We start from the raw sequence: 16,619 nt of genomic DNA, 5'->3' as shown, positions 1-16,619 counted from the left end.
TGGAGAGCTAATCCCCTCTGCTTTGACCCAACACCGAGGCAGAGCCATCCCCCAGAACCAGATCCTACGACGGGAAGAGCCTGACTCTTCTTCCCATCACTGCCAGATTCCCTTGTACCATGGCACTCCCACGTCTGGGTTCAGGATGATTCATTATTCACAGAGGCTTCGTCCACAGGGTAGTGTCCACAGGCAGCATCTGGGAGAGGGTGGACACTGGCTGGCGGCCAGGAGGCTGTGTCTGATCTTGAGAGCCAGGCTGCATGGAATTACCTGGTAAACGGGGTGCTGTCATTGTTTTTATTCCCCAGGGACAAGGCCCCTCCCTTGCTCAAAAGAGTCTGCTATTAGTTTTCATGGGTCCCAAACACCAGGATGCTGCAAGGCCACCCGAGTGAGAATCAGGGGCTGGACATCTGCCAAGACTCACTTGTCTCTTCTTTTCTCTCTGTGACTCTGCTTCATTCTCTCTTTCTCTCTCTCTGAAGCAGGGTTCTCTGTATGCCAGACAACATGGTAGACAAATAGGCTCCCCGCTACCCAGAGAGGCTCATTCCCACAGAGTCCCCATTCCATATTCAGGGTTACTGTTTGGAGCAGTTCAGGTCAGCTGGACCCGTAAAGGTCCATGTCACTGTCATGGCTCCCGAATACCGGGGCACGCGCTTTCTGAAAAGGCGGAGCTAGGAAAGGAGCGGTGTTGGGAAATAACCAGTCCTTCTGGCTCCAAGTCCCAGCTCGTTCCTCTACCCCAGGTTGCTGGGTTTTCTGTATAATGTGGTCGATGATTTTCAAATCTCTCCTGATGTAATCGAGATTTTTTTCTTCCTTTCCCTGAATTTCTCTGTGATTAGGCTAAACCAGGAGGCTTATTGCTAAGGAAGGATATAGAAGAGGGGAAAGAAGCTTCCACCCAGCAGGAAGAGGAAGGAGAAAACCCTTTCGTAACCTGGGAGAGGGGACAGGAAAGGCTATGGGGTGAAGATAAAGGGATCAGACACGAGTGTCTTGACCTCCTCCCCTACTATCAGATTCATGGCAAGAGGAAAGTATCGTTAGGGGTAGAAACACCCAAAGAGGTTTGGTGGGAGACTCCGGTGCAGGGGCCTTGCTCCTAGGTTCTAAGGATATAGACCTAGAAAATCGCTAGGCTCTCAGAAAAGTCTAGTGGTCCCCATGAAGCCACTAGACTCCAAAAAGGGACAGGGCAATCAATTACAAATGACCAAGAGAGGTGCCAAGGGAGATGGTCCTGAGCTCTTGTCCCCTGGCTGCCTGTGGCCTTCAGGGGGCATACAGGACATCTAGAAGGTCCTGCGTGCCTCTGAGGAAGCTGCACAAGAGGCTGAAAAGTGCTGACTGGCAGATTTGCCAGGGATTCAGTGATGGGGCAGGAAACAGCCAGGAGACTGCAGGGTGGCGCACCCAGGCCAGAATGGAGTTCTTGTCACAACAAGGACTAAGGGCATCTTCAGGACCAGCGAGCGTGGAGATGGGGTGGGGTGTGGCCCAGACTGCAGACATGGCAGAAGGCTCTGAAAACAGAGGGCAGAGGGCAGTGGGCAGACCTCAGTCTACCAAAACCATGAGTGTGCATTTGGAGCAGGAGGCACAGGGGTGGGTGAGTGGAGAAGCCCCTTTAGATGGTCAGGGACAGTCCTATAGGCAGTTTTGATTCTGAATTGACTACATCCCCAAATCACTTTGAATGAATCCAAGAGGGTCCTATAAATAATCCCAGTTTCCTTCAGTGGGCAAGTTTGGTTTGCTTTCTACTATTAATTCACCACCATCATCAGAAAGGGGGCCTGTGAGTTCAGTAGAATTGGATATAGACAAGAAAGCAATTTACTTTTCTTTTTTTGCACACTTAAGTATCTTATGTAAACTTTGTGCATCCATAAACCTAAACCATACCTAGAAACCAAGAGATCTTCTAATCATGATCAGAGACCCCTAAAGGCCTGGAGTGTGGTGCATGGTAGACCTAGGCTCAAATAGGACTTGGCTGGCATCCAGGGGCCATCTGAGCTGCATTCTGGGTCCTCCCTCTCCAGTGGCTTGGGATCTGGCCTGCAGCAGGCTGCTGTTCCTTGGCCAGGTGGGGTGAGTAATGCCTACCCTATCCTCGGACCAATGATGACAGTATAATTAGCACAAACAGCAATTAGGGTAATTGTTCTGTTTAGCCATAACCAGACTTCACTGCCACAGGTTGGGAGAGAGTCTACACTTGAAACCTTCTCCAGAAGGCTGCACACTGCTGCTTCTGGTGTCACAGTGTCCACCCTGCAAGTGGCTCATGCTAGGAGAAAGGATGGGATGTTGAGACAGGGGCGGGGAAAGGAAAAGCCAGTGCTTGGAGGAGTCCCCATTGTGGCCAAGGCCTGAAATGGGGGTGGGAGGCTGTGCCCGCAAGCTTACTCCATCGGGACTGACTGCTCTGCCAAACCCCAAGCACATTCAAGTGGCAGGCAGTTTCCCAAGAAAAATGAAATGCACATCCCCCCTGACATGAGCCAGGTATCCTCCCTCCTCACCCAATCAGGGCATCTTCAGGAGCAGTGAGTGTGGAGATGGGGTGGGAAGATGGCTATGCTCCCTTGGAGCTGTGTTCACAGATTCTGCAGCAGCTCCAAGCGGAGGACCCAGGCACAATCAGGGGACTTGGGCAGAACGAGCTGCTGGTCCAGCCTCTAGGACAGTAGGAAAGTGTAGGAGCTTGAGGGGGACCTTGAGGGACCTTGGAGACCAAGTGGCCATTATGTCACAGCAGGTGAACTCCAGTATGGGAGAGATAAAAGCAGATAAGGGTGAAGGCATCCTCTTCCTGCTGTTGGGTTCCCATCCTGCACGTGGGACCATGGTTAAGAGGAAGAATGACCACTGAGTGTCTTCATGTACAAGATCAGCTGTTCTGTTGCTGCTCTCAATGATCCTGTTTTATTTAGTCCTCATAACAAGCCCATGAGGTAGGTTTTATTATGCCCATGTCACAGGTTCACCAAGACCAGGCTCTTGAACCAAGTCCTTTGCCACCAAATATCAAGTCTTAATCATATATTGGTGATATTTTTAAAAAACATATTTGTACAGGACTTTATAGCTTATAAAGTGCTCTTACCCGTACTAGCCCTTTTATTCTCCTAACAGCACCACTGAGGAAGTGGAGATGATGAGATGATGGCATTTTACAGCTCATGGTCGAGTGACCTGCCCTGAGATTTGTTCTAAGTGTGGTCTCGGGACCTGCAGCATCAACATCACCTGGGGGCTTGCTGGAAATGCAGAGCCTTAAGCCCTGCCCCAGACCTGCTGAATCAGAACGTGCGTTTTAACAAGATTCCTAGGTGATTCGATGTGCATTAGGATTTGAGGGTACTGACTTAGAGCATCCAACCCCCTCATTATACAAGCAAGGAAACTGAAACCAGAGAGGGCATATGACTTGTCCAAAGCCATACAGCAAGTTGGTAGCCAACCCAGGCCCATAACTCTGCTTTGTCCCAGCTAGAGTGAGGTGCGAAGGACTCCTAGTGCAATGCTTTTTCTGCCTCAATACCCACCTTCTGCCCCATCAATCCTCCACCCCCATCAGGCTGGGCAGGCTGTCTGAGCCCCATTCTGACCATCTCTAAGAAGACACCACAAATCCTGAGAACTTTCTGAAAAACAAAACAAAACAAAACAAAAAAAACTAAGCTTCCTGTTGAAGCCTGGTGGCCCTGACCATCAAGGGAGCTAGATGGACCCTTAGAATTAAGCTCTTGGTCAGTAGCACTGATTAATAACTTGACAAGAGCCCTGTTCTGGCACTCTTCCTGTGCAGTACCTCAGTTTACCCTTCTGTAAAGGGAGTAACAGGGGGCCTCCCAAGGCTCATAAAACTACCTGAGTTCTCAGAATGAAAGGCCCCATAGAAAGACAAAGTCCCATTATGTTTTCTTGTTATGTTTAATTGTGGCTGTGTTGCCTTTGACTACCTCAAGACATCCCATTAAGTGGGGAAATATGAAGATGACGGCCGCCAGGGCTGAGAGTCTGGCAGTTATTAGAGGCTGCCCCCCCCACCAACTTCCTGGCAGAGGCGTAACTGGCTTCATAACTGACGTAACTGACGTCGCCCATGGCCGCTTCACTTTTCCCAGGGCTGTTGGGGCATCATCCTTTTCTTGGTGTGGAGTGAAACTAGATGTAAAGGCGGGTGCTGAAGGGAGCAGGGCAGAGGAGCGAGAGATTGGCCATCCAGGCTGGGCAGGAGCCAGCTGGTCCTCACACGGGCCATTGCTGAGGGACGATGTCACTCTGGTACTGCCTGCCAAGCCATTCACGAATCTCACATGCCCACCAGGCCACATGCTGAGAGGATTTGCTGAGAGACTGACAGCTCATGCCACATGACTGGGAGAGTTTCAGGGTTAATGTCACTATTAATTTCCTAGGACTGCTGCAGAAATTAGCACCAACTTGGTGTCTTAAAACAACAGAAATGTATTCGCTCACAGTTCTGGAAGCCAGTAGTCCAAAATCAAGGTATCAGCCTGGTTAGTTTCTTCTGGAGGCGCTGGGCATTCCTTGGCTGTGGCAGCATAACTCCGTAAGACTGCCTCTGTCTTCATGTGGCCCTCCTCTCTGTGTCTCCAGTCTCCTTCTACCTTTCTCTTGGAAGGACTCCTGCCATTGGATTGGGGATCTGCCCTAAATCCAGGATAATATCAGCTCAAGATCCTTCCCTTAATGACACCTGCAAAGACCCTTTTCCCAGTACGGTCATGGTCACAGTCACAGGTTTTAGGGGTTAGGACATGGACATATATTTTTGGTGGGTTCCATTCATAAGAATCAAGTGTCCCTGAAGACTGCATTTCACAGCAGCTGTCTCCAGCCTGGAAATGTCTTGGGGCACATATGGCGTGGCACGGAGGAAAAGCAGTGGGCTCGGAGGGTAGGAAGCACCTTTGAGGCCTAGCTTTGCTGCTAAACAGTGGTGACTTTGGACAAGCCACACACCCTCTCTGAGCCTCAGTCCCCTCATCCTTACAATGGGATGATAACAGAATGACCACAATTCTCAAGGAATAGATGGGCAGATCCCAGGAGATAAAGGATGAACTACTTGGTAGACTGTAAAGAAACAGCTGTATTTGAAACATTCTCATGGTCCTACGTGCAAAAAGTTGAAAGTAAAGGCAAAATCATCGAAACCAGCAAGGAACTCTCAAAGTCCTGACTGTTTTTGGAAGTCAGCATATGATTTTCCTTTGCAGCAGTAAAAACAAAACTATTTTCCATGGACTACAAACTCACCTCCCCAATTTCAGTGGTCTCCAGTATTCAAAGCCTCCTAGAAGTCCCCCAAATTCTGTCTTAACTATCACATTGCACACTCTCCCCAACCCCTGGCCCTTGTTACCCCCAGCCTGAGTTCTGGAGCTGAGAGCGGTGAGGCAGGCATCTTTGGCCTAAGCTGGGGGTCAGAGTCACCAGGAGAACACCGAGCTGATGAGCTGACCTCTCTTACCAATCCAATCCCAGTGATCCCTGCTTGACTGATCAGCTTCTAAGATAGTGGAGTGGAGTGGGGGACAGAACCGTGCATGATAGAAGTCACCCAGGGTCTTTCTTGGGCAAAAGGGACTCTCAGAGCAGGCCAATGAAGGACTAGGAATGGCCAACACAAAGCGTCATCACAAGACCCCTTTGGAAAGCAGGAGAGGGGCTCTTCCCAGCTCTCCCAGGCTCTGCCCAGGTTGCTGTGCCCCCTACCCTGCTCCCTTGGCAGCTGCAGTGAACTGTGGAGTGCTGAGACTGGAGATGGTTGGGAGGTCAGAATGTCATGGAACCCCCCAATTCCTTAAGGCCTCTTTGTCAAAATGGGTCCAGGCCCAGCCCCAACCCCTGCAGGGCCTAAAGTCAAGGCCTGGGGCACAGCCTCTAGTAGGATGATACGGCCTGGAAAGAGTGGAGGGGAGCGGGAACAGAAAGGTGCCGAGAGAGGCATCTGATCCCAGGAATGTCAGAACAGAATATGTAAGTGGAATGTGGATCGACTGCACAGACATTTGTTGAGCCATTCTGATATTCAGAGCACTGTGGTGGGCCTGCTGCTGAAGCCAAGAGCCCACAGTGCACCTAATCACTTAGCGTGATGCACTAAATGGCAAAGGAGGCACAATTCCCTCTAAGAGCTCAAGGAAGGAGGGGTCACCCCCAGCTGGGGACATCTGGGAGGGTTGTGGGGGAGATGAGAGCATTTGATTTGGGCTTCAAAGGGCAGAGCCGTGATGGGATTCAAAGGGGCAGTGATGAAGTCACAGCTGTGTCTGGCAGAGAGAGCCGCAAGTGACCCGTGGCTCCTGACTCAAGCCTGATCAGAGGGAGACTCCCACCCTTTGGGAGCAGCCTGAAGCCCAGGGTCTTACTGAACACAGATGGGGCAGGTGCTGGGTCCGTTGCTTGTTATTGGCGATCCCAATAAGAAGGCGCCTGGCAGAGGCTTTCCGCAGGAGGCCCTGGCCATAGCAATGGGGCAATGCAGACGGGAGGCTCTGCCACTCAGCAGGTTCCTGGCCTGGCCTGAGGCGCTGGAGCGTCTTGGCTCACCATCGGTGGCCGTCTGTGGCCTGGCAGGCTGCCTGCCCAGCAGCTCACAGCAGAAACCCCGGCTAGGGTGCCAGCTGTCCTGGGTGTGGCTGCCCTGTCTGCAGGCAAGGATGGGTGACTCACGAAATTATCACCGAGGCTGTACAGGGCTGGGGTTGGGGCTGGGCCCGGGACTGTGAGACGGAAAGAAAGAGTGAGCACAGGGGCTTGCTCGGCGCTCTGCCACACACCCCATGCTGATGCCAGCTCTGCGGCTCCCACGGCCTTTCCCTGTGCTGCTGCTCCACCTCCCAAATACCGGAGATGCCTCCAGCACAGGGCAGGGGGAGCAGCACTTACAGGAACCGCCTCTGGGATGCCTCTCTGGCCTTGACTTCCCTTTTAAAGCTCAAACTTGTCACCAAGCTCTCTCCCCCATCCACCTGCCAAGGAAGGAGGAGGGAACCCCAGTCCCTGTGTGGGGGAAGTAGGACCCAGACACCCAGGACTTCGCAAGACCACATCACCATGCCTCTCTGTACTCAGCGGCCTCTTCTGACAAATGCAGGGGCTCAAAGGGATGGGCTCTGGGGCCCCTTCCACCTCTGCAGTTCTGAAGTCTCCAAGCATAATAATGGCAGAGCCACAGTTGCAGACAAAAATGCTGGATGGGGAGTGAATGAGAGGCAGGGGCTATAGGAGAGAGGCTGTGAGTGGAACCCAGAGTGGGGTATGGCCCTGCTCCCAGGGGAAGGAGGAATGCTTAAAGACTCTGAGACTAGGAAGGAAGGGCATGAGCTGGGAATTTGGCCCTGGAAAATATGTCAAAAGGGGAGAGTGTGGGAGAGAGGGCATTTAGATAGGAGGCTAGGCGGTGCTGCCAGAGGAAGGAAGAAGTCTTGCATCTTTATTAGGCAACTACAGTATATCAAACACTGTGTTAGGCATTTTATGTATAATACCCATTTGTGGTCATAAGGCTCCTGTGAGGTGGGTGTTACTAATCTAATGTTACAATTGAGGAAACTGAGATACAGACAGGCTAGAGCATTTCAGATCACCCAGCTAACAGTGGCAAAGCTGACGTGCACAGCTTGGTCTATTGACTCCAAAGTCCCTGTTGTTTCTTTTGTTTTGTTTTGTTTTTGAGATGGAGTCTCGCTCTATCACCAGGCTAGAGTGCAGTGAAGCAATCTCCGCTCACTGCAACCTCTACCTCCCAGGTTCAAGTGATTCTCCTGCCTCAGCCTCCCGAGTAGCTGGGATTACAGGCATGCACCACCACGCCCAGCTAATTTTTGTATTTTTTTTTTTTTTTTTTTTTTTTTGTAGAGACGGGGTTTCACCACATTGGCCAGGATAGTCTCAATCTCCTGACCTCGTGATCCACCTGCCTCGGCCTCCTAAAGTGCTGGGATTACAGGCATGAGCCACCAAACCTGGCCCAAAGCCCCTGCTCTTATTTTCCCACTCTGTCCCATTGGGCACACTTTGGAGTCTATGTGAAATGGCTTTTGGTCCCAGAGAGAGCTGGGGGCTGAGCAGGATCCTGAGGCTGTGGCCAAGGCCTAGGGCCCTCATCCTTCCAGGGGGCCACAGAACAGCACTACTGGCCAAGGGGAGAGGCAGATAGAGAGGCAGGCCCCCGGCATGCCAGTGTTGGGAGACAGAACTAGAATTTGGGTTGGCAGAGGGGTGGGACCCAGGGCAAATCTACTGCTGACAGCAGCCAGTCAGCACGGGGCTGGGTCTTTGCTGTTATTCATCACCTCCACCCCACCCACCCCACCCAGAGACCAGAAAGGCAGCTCTGAGAGCGTTCTGGTGTGTGGAGGAGCCCTAGGTGCACACCCTGGCCTCGCCCCTTAGCTGGCCCAGCCCAGCACGCCTTAGACTCATCCAAACCCTCCTTTCTGGGCCTCTGTAACCAGCCTCTTTGCTGTCTCTCTCCTCCCACTGCCAGCATGTACCCCTCAGCTCCTTCCAGAGCACAGCTGGGTTAGTGTGAATGGGCACAGGCCAGCCTTTTCGCCCCAGCCTTCATGGATAGGAGACTCATGGTCACATGCCCTGATTCTCTCATTGGGGTGCTTGCCAAAGGGCTGGGAGAGAGGCCCCTACTGTTCCCGCCCCTGCCCCAGTAGCCCCCATTTCCCTGTCCATGGCTGGGAGCCTCTCTGTGCACTGTCTGCGCCTTCCAAGCGTAATGGCTTGCAGTCTGGTACCTGCAGTGGCATATATCACACCAGGAGTCAGGCTGGAAGTCTGGTGCAGTCTTGCCCTGGTACCCTGAGGGCGGTGAGGGTCTAGGATTCTGGAAGGAGTCATCACAGGGTTTCTATGAGGCATTGTTTCTCCAGATCCTTGTGAAGATGACTTCCTGGATTGATTTTTCCTAAAATGCCCAGGACAAGACAGGGGATTGAATGAATTCTTACTTCCTGATGTAAATTTCCCTTGGGAAGTGAGAAGGGCAGGTTTTCTGTGCTCTCGTGGAAGCCCAGTGGGATTGTTCCTGAGGGCATCCCTACTGGCAGGAGGTGAGGACAGCGTCTTAATGGAAACTGGCCTTGAGAAAGGCAAAAGCTTGGCCAGGATGCCCTGAGCCCAAATCACTCCAGAGACCTGGGAAAGTTCTGGGACATGGCCTTGCTCCAGAGCAAGATGGTGGCTTTAGTTTAACAAAAACATTGAGCACCTGATGTGTACCAGTGTGAACAGCGAGGAAACGGAAATGAAAAGCACACATCCCCTCCCTCAGCCTGCTCCAGGTCTTATGGACATGTGAGTATGACAAAGTAGCCGAGGGCTATAACACAGTTGGCACCAGGCACAAAGGTCCCCAGGAGGGGGTCTTGAATTTGGTTTGGAGATTCCTCCACAAAGATAGATAGGATTGACAAGCGGCAAGAAGGCAGGAGGTGGGAGGGGCTTGTCACCCCCTTGTTTAAGACTTATCAGTGGTCTGTCATTACTCTTAGAACAAAATTCAAGAGGCTGGGAGTGGTGGCTCACGCCTGTAATCCCAGCACTTTGGGAGGCCAAGGCGGGCGGATCACGAGGTCAGGAGATCGAAACCATTCTGGCTAACACAGTGAAACCCTGTCTCTATGAAAAATACAAAAAATTAGCTGAGCGTGGTGGTGGGCACCTGTAGTCCCAGCTACTCGGGAGGCTGAGGCAGGAGAATGGAGTGAACCTGGGAGGAGGAGCTTTCAGTGAGCCAAGATGGCGCCACTGCACTCCAGCCTGGGCGACAGAGCGAGACTCCATCTCAAAAAAAAAAAAAAAAAAAATTCAAGAGTATTTTCTGTCTTCCCGGACACCAAGCTCCAGCATGATCCTGCACTGGCCAATGTAGTGGCCACTAGCAACATGTAGCTATCAAGCCCTTAAAATGAGGCTGGTATATTTAAGGAACTGAATGTTTCCTTTACACAATTTGAACTGATTTAAATAGCGGGCACAGAGATGGAACATTTTCATAATTGAAGAATGCTTTACAGGACAGCACTGCCTGCCTGCCCATCTTGTGCCCACCTGCCTGGTCTCCCTGGTCTGTCTGTTCTGAAGACATGCCAGGTTCATGGCTTGTACACTCACCATTTCCTCTGCCCAGAGCCCTTTCCCTCACTCCTGAGATGGGCAGCGGCCTCTCATGCTTCAAGTCTCAGCCTGTCACAGTCTGGTCACCATGGCTAAAGCTGTCCCTCTCTGCAGCCTCTAAGCCGCTCATTGTTTCCTTCATAGCATTTAATATAATTTGCAATCATTTACAAATCGACTCTTTGTCTACCTCTTTAGAACATACGCCCCATGAGAGCAAGATCTGGTCTTTTGCGTTGTTGTATCCCCAGGGTTGACATGGTGATACTAGCCCCTTTAGGCACTCAATACATATTTAAGTGACTGACTGACAGTGCTCCACACAGAGGAAACAGCAAATACGCAAAGGTAAGGGGCAGGTGGCTGCATGGGGTGAGTGCTACGATGAAAACAAAATAATGCAGAGGCGATTTAGAGACTAGGGAGGGGGCAGTGCGAGTTCATCAGGGAAGGTTATAAGATTCCTGAGTTGAGCAGCCATTGAGGAGTCTGCTAACTGGCCAAAGGATGTCATCCAGAAAAGCTTTCACAACAGGGAGCTGGCCCCATGGCCACTGTCCAGGAAGTCCAACTGCAGAGGGACTGGGCTGAATAAGATGGGGCCACCCAGCAAGCCCAGGGATCCAGGAAGAAAACCTACCTCTTCCACACCCCTGGGGTGTTTGCGTCAGTGAGGGGCTCAGCTAGAGGTGGTCCCCTCACCTGGGGGCTGGAAACTGAGAAGGGAGAAGATTCAGCCCAGACACTCTTAGAAGCAGCCCCAGAGACCTCCTCTCAGCCTTCCTTGCACCAGCCCCCACCCACCCCTGGCCCAGCCTTCTCCTTCTCTCCTGTAGAAAATAAGCTCTAGGCCAGGCACAGTGGCTCTTGCCTGTAATTCCAGCACTCTGGGAGGCCGAGGTGGGTGGATCACCTGAGGTCAAGAGTTTGAGAACAGCCTGACCAACATGGTGAAAGCCTGTCTCTACTAAAAATACAAAAATTAGCCTGGCATGGTGGTGCACATCTGTAATCCCAGCTACTCGGGAGGCTGAGGCAGGAGAATTTCTTGAACCCGGGAGGCGGAGGTTACAGTGAGTCAAGATTGCACCACTGCACAGAGGGAGAGTGACAGAGTGTAAGTTCTGTAAGAGCAGGAACTTTGCCTTCCTCACCATTGTATCCTTAGTACCTGGGACAAGGTCTGTCACATAGCAGATGTTCAGTCAACACTTTTTGAGTAAATGAACTTATATTTCACTTTTTAACGAACACAGAGATGACAGGATGTGAAGTCTGGGAGCCAGAATGTTGAAAGTGAAATCTGGGTCACACTTAATGCTCTACGGCAGGTGGCAAAGAGAATTAGAAGCCCGTTCATACTCATTCCTTTGAGGATGAAAATATACTCATCTTATTTCAGAATCAAGTCAAAATTAAGTTCCTTCAGGAGCCTTCCCCCGATCACGCCGAACACCTTCCAAGTCAAAATTAACCCATATCCATTAGAATGTTACCATCTAAATACATGTTCTGACAGTCACCTGAAAGCACGCCATTTCAGAGCTGGGGTCATGCGACTGTGCCTCCTTGACATCTTTTCTTCACTTTAGGAGTGTTAGCCTCCTTGCTGGTTGATTTCTGAGACAGGCCCCACATAGGGTGGGGTTCAGGCAGGCAGAAGAGAGAGAGAGATGATGGAAATAGCATTGACCTGCTGGCTCAAAACCATACACCTGAGCCCCAAACCAACCCTCCCAGCCTGAGTATGTCTCCCTCACTGTGGCCCAGAATGTGTAACCTGACTGCCCTTTCCTCTCCTCCTCTGTCAGAAGGGCCTGATTCAAGATGTCCTGCTCTACAAATCCCCACAATTGACATCAGAATTATAGAATGTTAGGGCTAGAGTGGAGTTTAGGAGCCACCAAGTTTACCCGCTCTCTTTGTAGATTGGTGCAAGGGATGGAGGAAGGCCCTTGTCTAACATGAAGCTAGTTAGTGACACAACTAGATCAGGAACCAGCTGGCCTGACTTTCATGCCCTGTGATGGGAATGGATGCTGTTAAAAGACCTATCCAGAGAAGGATCTGCTTGTCACAGAGAAATCTCGAGGCGGCAGCCTGGCACTGCCACTGAGTGTCCAGCTGTGGATTGTGGTTGCCTTGTCTGCCTATTGCCAGCTGGGTGGCCTCATGGAACTTCAGTTTCCTCATCTGAAAAAGAAGGGCGATGGTGCCCACCTCATAGGGTCTTGTAAGGATTTAAATGATGTGGTTCATTTACAGGGCTCAGAACCATGCCTGGTTGGTGGGCATGGTGTTTGGAGGAGCATACGAAATGTTGGCTATTTCTATCAACATGTCAAAATAATATTAATATTAACATAGTAGAGAAGTAGCTAGAAAAACTGAACTTCATACCTGGAAACGATTTTAAAGATAATCAGTTCGGCTTCCATGGACTTGCCTTTTATAGGAAGATGAGCTACTCTAATCCCCTCCTTCAGGGCCCTTCTATATCCTAGAATAGGAAAATTATCGTTATTTAAAGATGTAATTAACATTTATTATGGCTAGCATATTAGTTTTTAGATAGGCCAAATGTGTGACACAATGGAATTGTATTTTTATATGCTGCCGTGTATACTTTATAGTACATTGGGGCCCTTATATAATCGGTGTGCACTGTACTTTAATGCCCATTTTATAGGACTTTTATAAGAGAAACTGGATGATGTGGTGGAACGAGCACTGTGCCAGGATTCACAAGGCCTGGTTAGGGTACAGGCTTTGCCACATATTAACTGGGGCATTGCAAGCAAGCTACCTCCTCTCCTAATCAGTGAAATGCAGTGCTTGGCTGGATGAAGTCCAAGGCTCTTTCCAGTCCTGGCGGTCTATGGCTAGAGGCAGAATCTTACAATATGAAGTGATAATAGAGGTTTACAGGTGTTTTGTACACATCTATGACATATTTTTGATCACATCTCTGGTTTACTTGAGATTAAGTTCTTAGGAACAGAGCCCTCAATAATAAAACTGTTTCTGTTGGAAACTATAATCTGCTTTACAATAATCTGCTCTGCAAATTGCTACTAGGAATACCTTCCTTGGGAAAGTTGGGGCTCCCCACATGTAACACCCACATCTCAGGAATTGCGTGAGTGACCTTCATGTGGTCCCTGAGACATTCAATCTTCTTGATCCTTCCTTGACATAAAATTCCCAAAAAGAATAGATTTCTGATTGTCCTTTCCTCTGTAGATTAGAAGAGCAAACTAAAAGTAGAGCATGTGAGCTGTGAGTGGCAGCCTCAAATGACAGCAAGAGTGACGGCCGTGATAGTGTCACACAGCTGGTGGAGGCCCCAAAATTAAGAAGCTGACCGGACTGCACGACTACACAGTTCAGTAATGGATGTCCACAATGAGAAACCCAGGGCATCAAGAAGTACAGCACATATGTTCAGTGTTGTTTGCTTTAGGAGGCAAAACAGAATGTGATACCTTTTAGAAAGATTTCCATCAAAGTAAATACTTAAAAAAAAAAAACACTCAGCTCCTGTTACACACCAAATTCACTGATGTGGGCTCCCTCCATGCCTGGAGAGGATGCTACATGAATGAAGCTTCACTGCACATGTGTCCCCAGGGGTGTGAGTGTATACAGGGGAATGTACACAGTGGTCCCAGCATAGTTAAGTCCAGAGTGAAATTTCAGGGTAAAGCAGCTTTTCAATTTTTCAGTGAGGATCTGGTTAGGATCCAAGTGAGATTTAATTTACCTTAAATTAACTAGCATTCATGTATTCACCTATTTAAAATATTTTTTATTAAGTGCCTAATATTATGTGTGTCAGGCATTGTTTCAGAGGCTATAGTGGAGTTTCAGAGAGGATGCTCTGTTCACGTGGTGTTTTACCGGGGTATACTCATGAACAACAAATAACCACCAGTTCTACCAAGGCGTACCCACTGTGTGGTCTGATATCTCAGGTCTGCTCTTTGATGTGGCCTTCCTGCCCCTACGCCACTTTCTTCAGAGGAAGCTGCTTTAGAGTAGACTGGGTTACCCCCATAAGATGGAGCACTCCTTTGGAGCAAGAGCTATGGTTCTGCCATCAGCCCGGGAGCCTCCATCGCCAGGGCTGGTCTCTGCCATGACCTCAGTACAGGGGGAGATGGACGCCTGGCTCTCCTGGGCAGCCTGGTGAAGAAAGACTCCTTTTTTCCTAGAGAGAAGTCTCCCTCGGTTCCTGAGCTGAGCACATGCTTTCTCAGTGAGCCGGCAGAACAGGACAGAGGGGCGTCTCCCTGGGGCCTCAAGGCTTGAGACGTTTCTTGCTCATGGGGAGAGGGAAGGGAGAGAAAGAAAGAGCGAGCAGGAAGGCGCCCAGCGTCCCACACAGGGGACTCGCAGCCCTGCCCCCAAGAGCGCTGGCTCCGCAGCAGCAGTGCCCTGCAGCTCCGCGTCTGAGCGGCAGCAGCGCGCGGCCCGGTGGAGTGGGTGGTGCAGGGCAGGGGTGGTATATCCTGTCTGACGGAGGGCGGGCCTCGCCAGTGCCAGAGAGGGACGAACCAGGGTGAAAGCGCCAGGAGCAGCTGCCGGGAGCCCTCACGCGGACCACGCATTCTATGGCCGTAGGGAGCCGCTGAGAGCGAGAAGAGCACGCTCCTGCCCGCCCGCTGCACCGCACCTCGCCTCGCCTCTCTGCTCTCCCAGGCCCCGGCCGCGCGCCACCCTCCTCCCGCCACCATGAACCACTCGCCGCTCAAGACCGCCTTGGCCTACGAATGCTTCCAGGACCAGGACAACTCCACGTTGGCTTTGCCGTCGGATCAAAAGATGAAAACAGGCACGTCTGGCAGGCAGCGCGTGCAGGAGCAGGTGATGATGACCGTCAAGCGGCAGAAGTCCAAGTCTTCCCAGTCGTCCACCCTGAGCCACTCCAATCGAGGTAAAGGCTCGGCCCCCGCGTGGTCCGTGCGCCCCTTTCCAGAGCGCCCTGGCCCAGCGGCGGGGACCAAGGGACGCACGCATCCCAGGGGGTGAGGGGAGGCGAGGGGCTGCCGGCCCCAGGCAGGGTCTACGATCTACGCACCTAGTGCGAGCAGCCGAGCTCCCAGCCGGTTCCGAGCAGGTGGAAGCGCGACCCGAGGCTGGCTCGACGGCCCCACGAGCTCGATGGCGCGCTAGTGGGCAAGGATGGGTGTTTCACCGGGACACAGCCAGGAGCATCTCCCAGCGTGCCGGGAGGTTGAGGATCCCCCGCGAGCGGTTCTCCTGTCCCTGAGCCCTGGGTCTGGACGGCTTTCTCTTTCGGATACTGCTCTAGGGATCTGCCCTGCATCCTGTCTCACCCCGGCTGTCCTGGGGCCCATGGTCCCCGCGCTCACAAACGGTTGTGGGCCACCCTTCACCCTTCCTGGGCTTGATCTCCTGGCCTTCAGCTGGCGGCTGATGCCCAGCGTCCAGGCCAAGGGGAACCCCAGTCCCTGTGGGGCCGCGTGTGTATCCGCGAGCGGGGTGAGGGAGTCGCTGAGACAGGAGTGCAGCTCAGGAGAGGCGCTGCGGGACGGGGAAGTGGCACAGGGAGCAGGGATGAGGCCCTGGAACTCCAGGGCACTTTATCGGGAGCCTCCTGAAAGAGGCTAGTCTAGTTGGAAGGGGCCCCAGGGCCAGTGGGTCCCTTGACGACAGGGAAGGGGGTCAGGGATGCTTTCTTTCCCGAATAGCCAATGCAGAAGTCCTCTTTCCCTCTGGATTCTTCTTACCAGCTTAGGTAGAAACAAGTGTCTCATGGGGAGAGTAGGGAATGGCAAGTTGGAAATCCCCCTAGGCCCTAGGGAGACCTCCAGCTGAGCCCTCACGGGCACTTTTCCAAGCTGGATCCCGGGCCTGGCACCCCCTCCTCCAGCCTCTGCGAGGCCAGATCCCATGACTGGGGGAACCTGGGAGAAAGGGGCAGCACCCAGGAAACTCAAGGAGGAAGGGGCAGTACCTGACAGGGGAGAGCTTATAGACCAAATAAACACTTTAATACAAAGGATGCCTGGTAAGAATGACACACAAGTGAGCAAAGATTCCACTTGTTTATTTATTTACTTATTTTATTTAGCTAAGTTTAGTAAAATGCTAATAAAGGCTTCACTACCAACCAGTACAGGTCAACCAAGACTTATTTATTAAGACAGGCCTTAGGAGAGAGTGAGGGGCAGCGAGTAATAAGGTGGAAGGAGGCAAAAGAAACCGACCCTGGCCCTTCTCCCACCACACACACACACACACAAACACACACACACACACACACACACATCACACTTTCTACCTGTGGCTTCTGTCCTCCCACCCACTCCCTAGCCCCCATTCCTGAGCTGCCCCTTGTAGAGCCGAGGGAAGGAAAATGGCCGGCAGAGGACTTCCTGGGCCCCAGACCTAAAGGCCTTTGCTTC

The 16,619-nt window shown here is 51.6% G+C and overlaps 1 protein-coding gene across 1 annotated transcript in view; it reads left to right on the top strand.

Moving 5' to 3' along the window:
* Positions 1 to 4,140: 4,140 nt before the first annotated feature.
* Positions 4,141 to 16,619, top strand: part of PKP1 (plakophilin 1) — a 57,301-nt gene continuing 44,822 nt past the window's right edge. Inside the window, exons 1-3 of the mRNA XM_055234085.2 lie at positions 4,141 to 4,533; positions 13,432 to 13,572; positions 14,812 to 15,124. Coding sequence (XP_055090060.1) covers positions 14,923 to 15,124 — 202 coding nt within the window. The 5' untranslated portion in view covers positions 4,141 to 4,533; positions 13,432 to 13,572; positions 14,812 to 14,922. The remainder of the gene's footprint in view (positions 4,534 to 13,431; positions 13,573 to 14,811; positions 15,125 to 16,619) is intronic.

The sequence above is a fragment of the Symphalangus syndactylus genome, chromosome 19 (assembly GCF_028878055.3).
Source record: "Symphalangus syndactylus isolate Jambi chromosome 19, NHGRI_mSymSyn1-v2.1_pri, whole genome shotgun sequence".
Lineage (NCBI taxonomy): Eukaryota > Metazoa > Chordata > Mammalia > Primates > Hylobatidae > Symphalangus > Symphalangus syndactylus.
The sequence above is the reverse complement of the archived record's forward strand: the minus strand, read 5'-3'. Positions and strand labels throughout refer to the sequence as shown.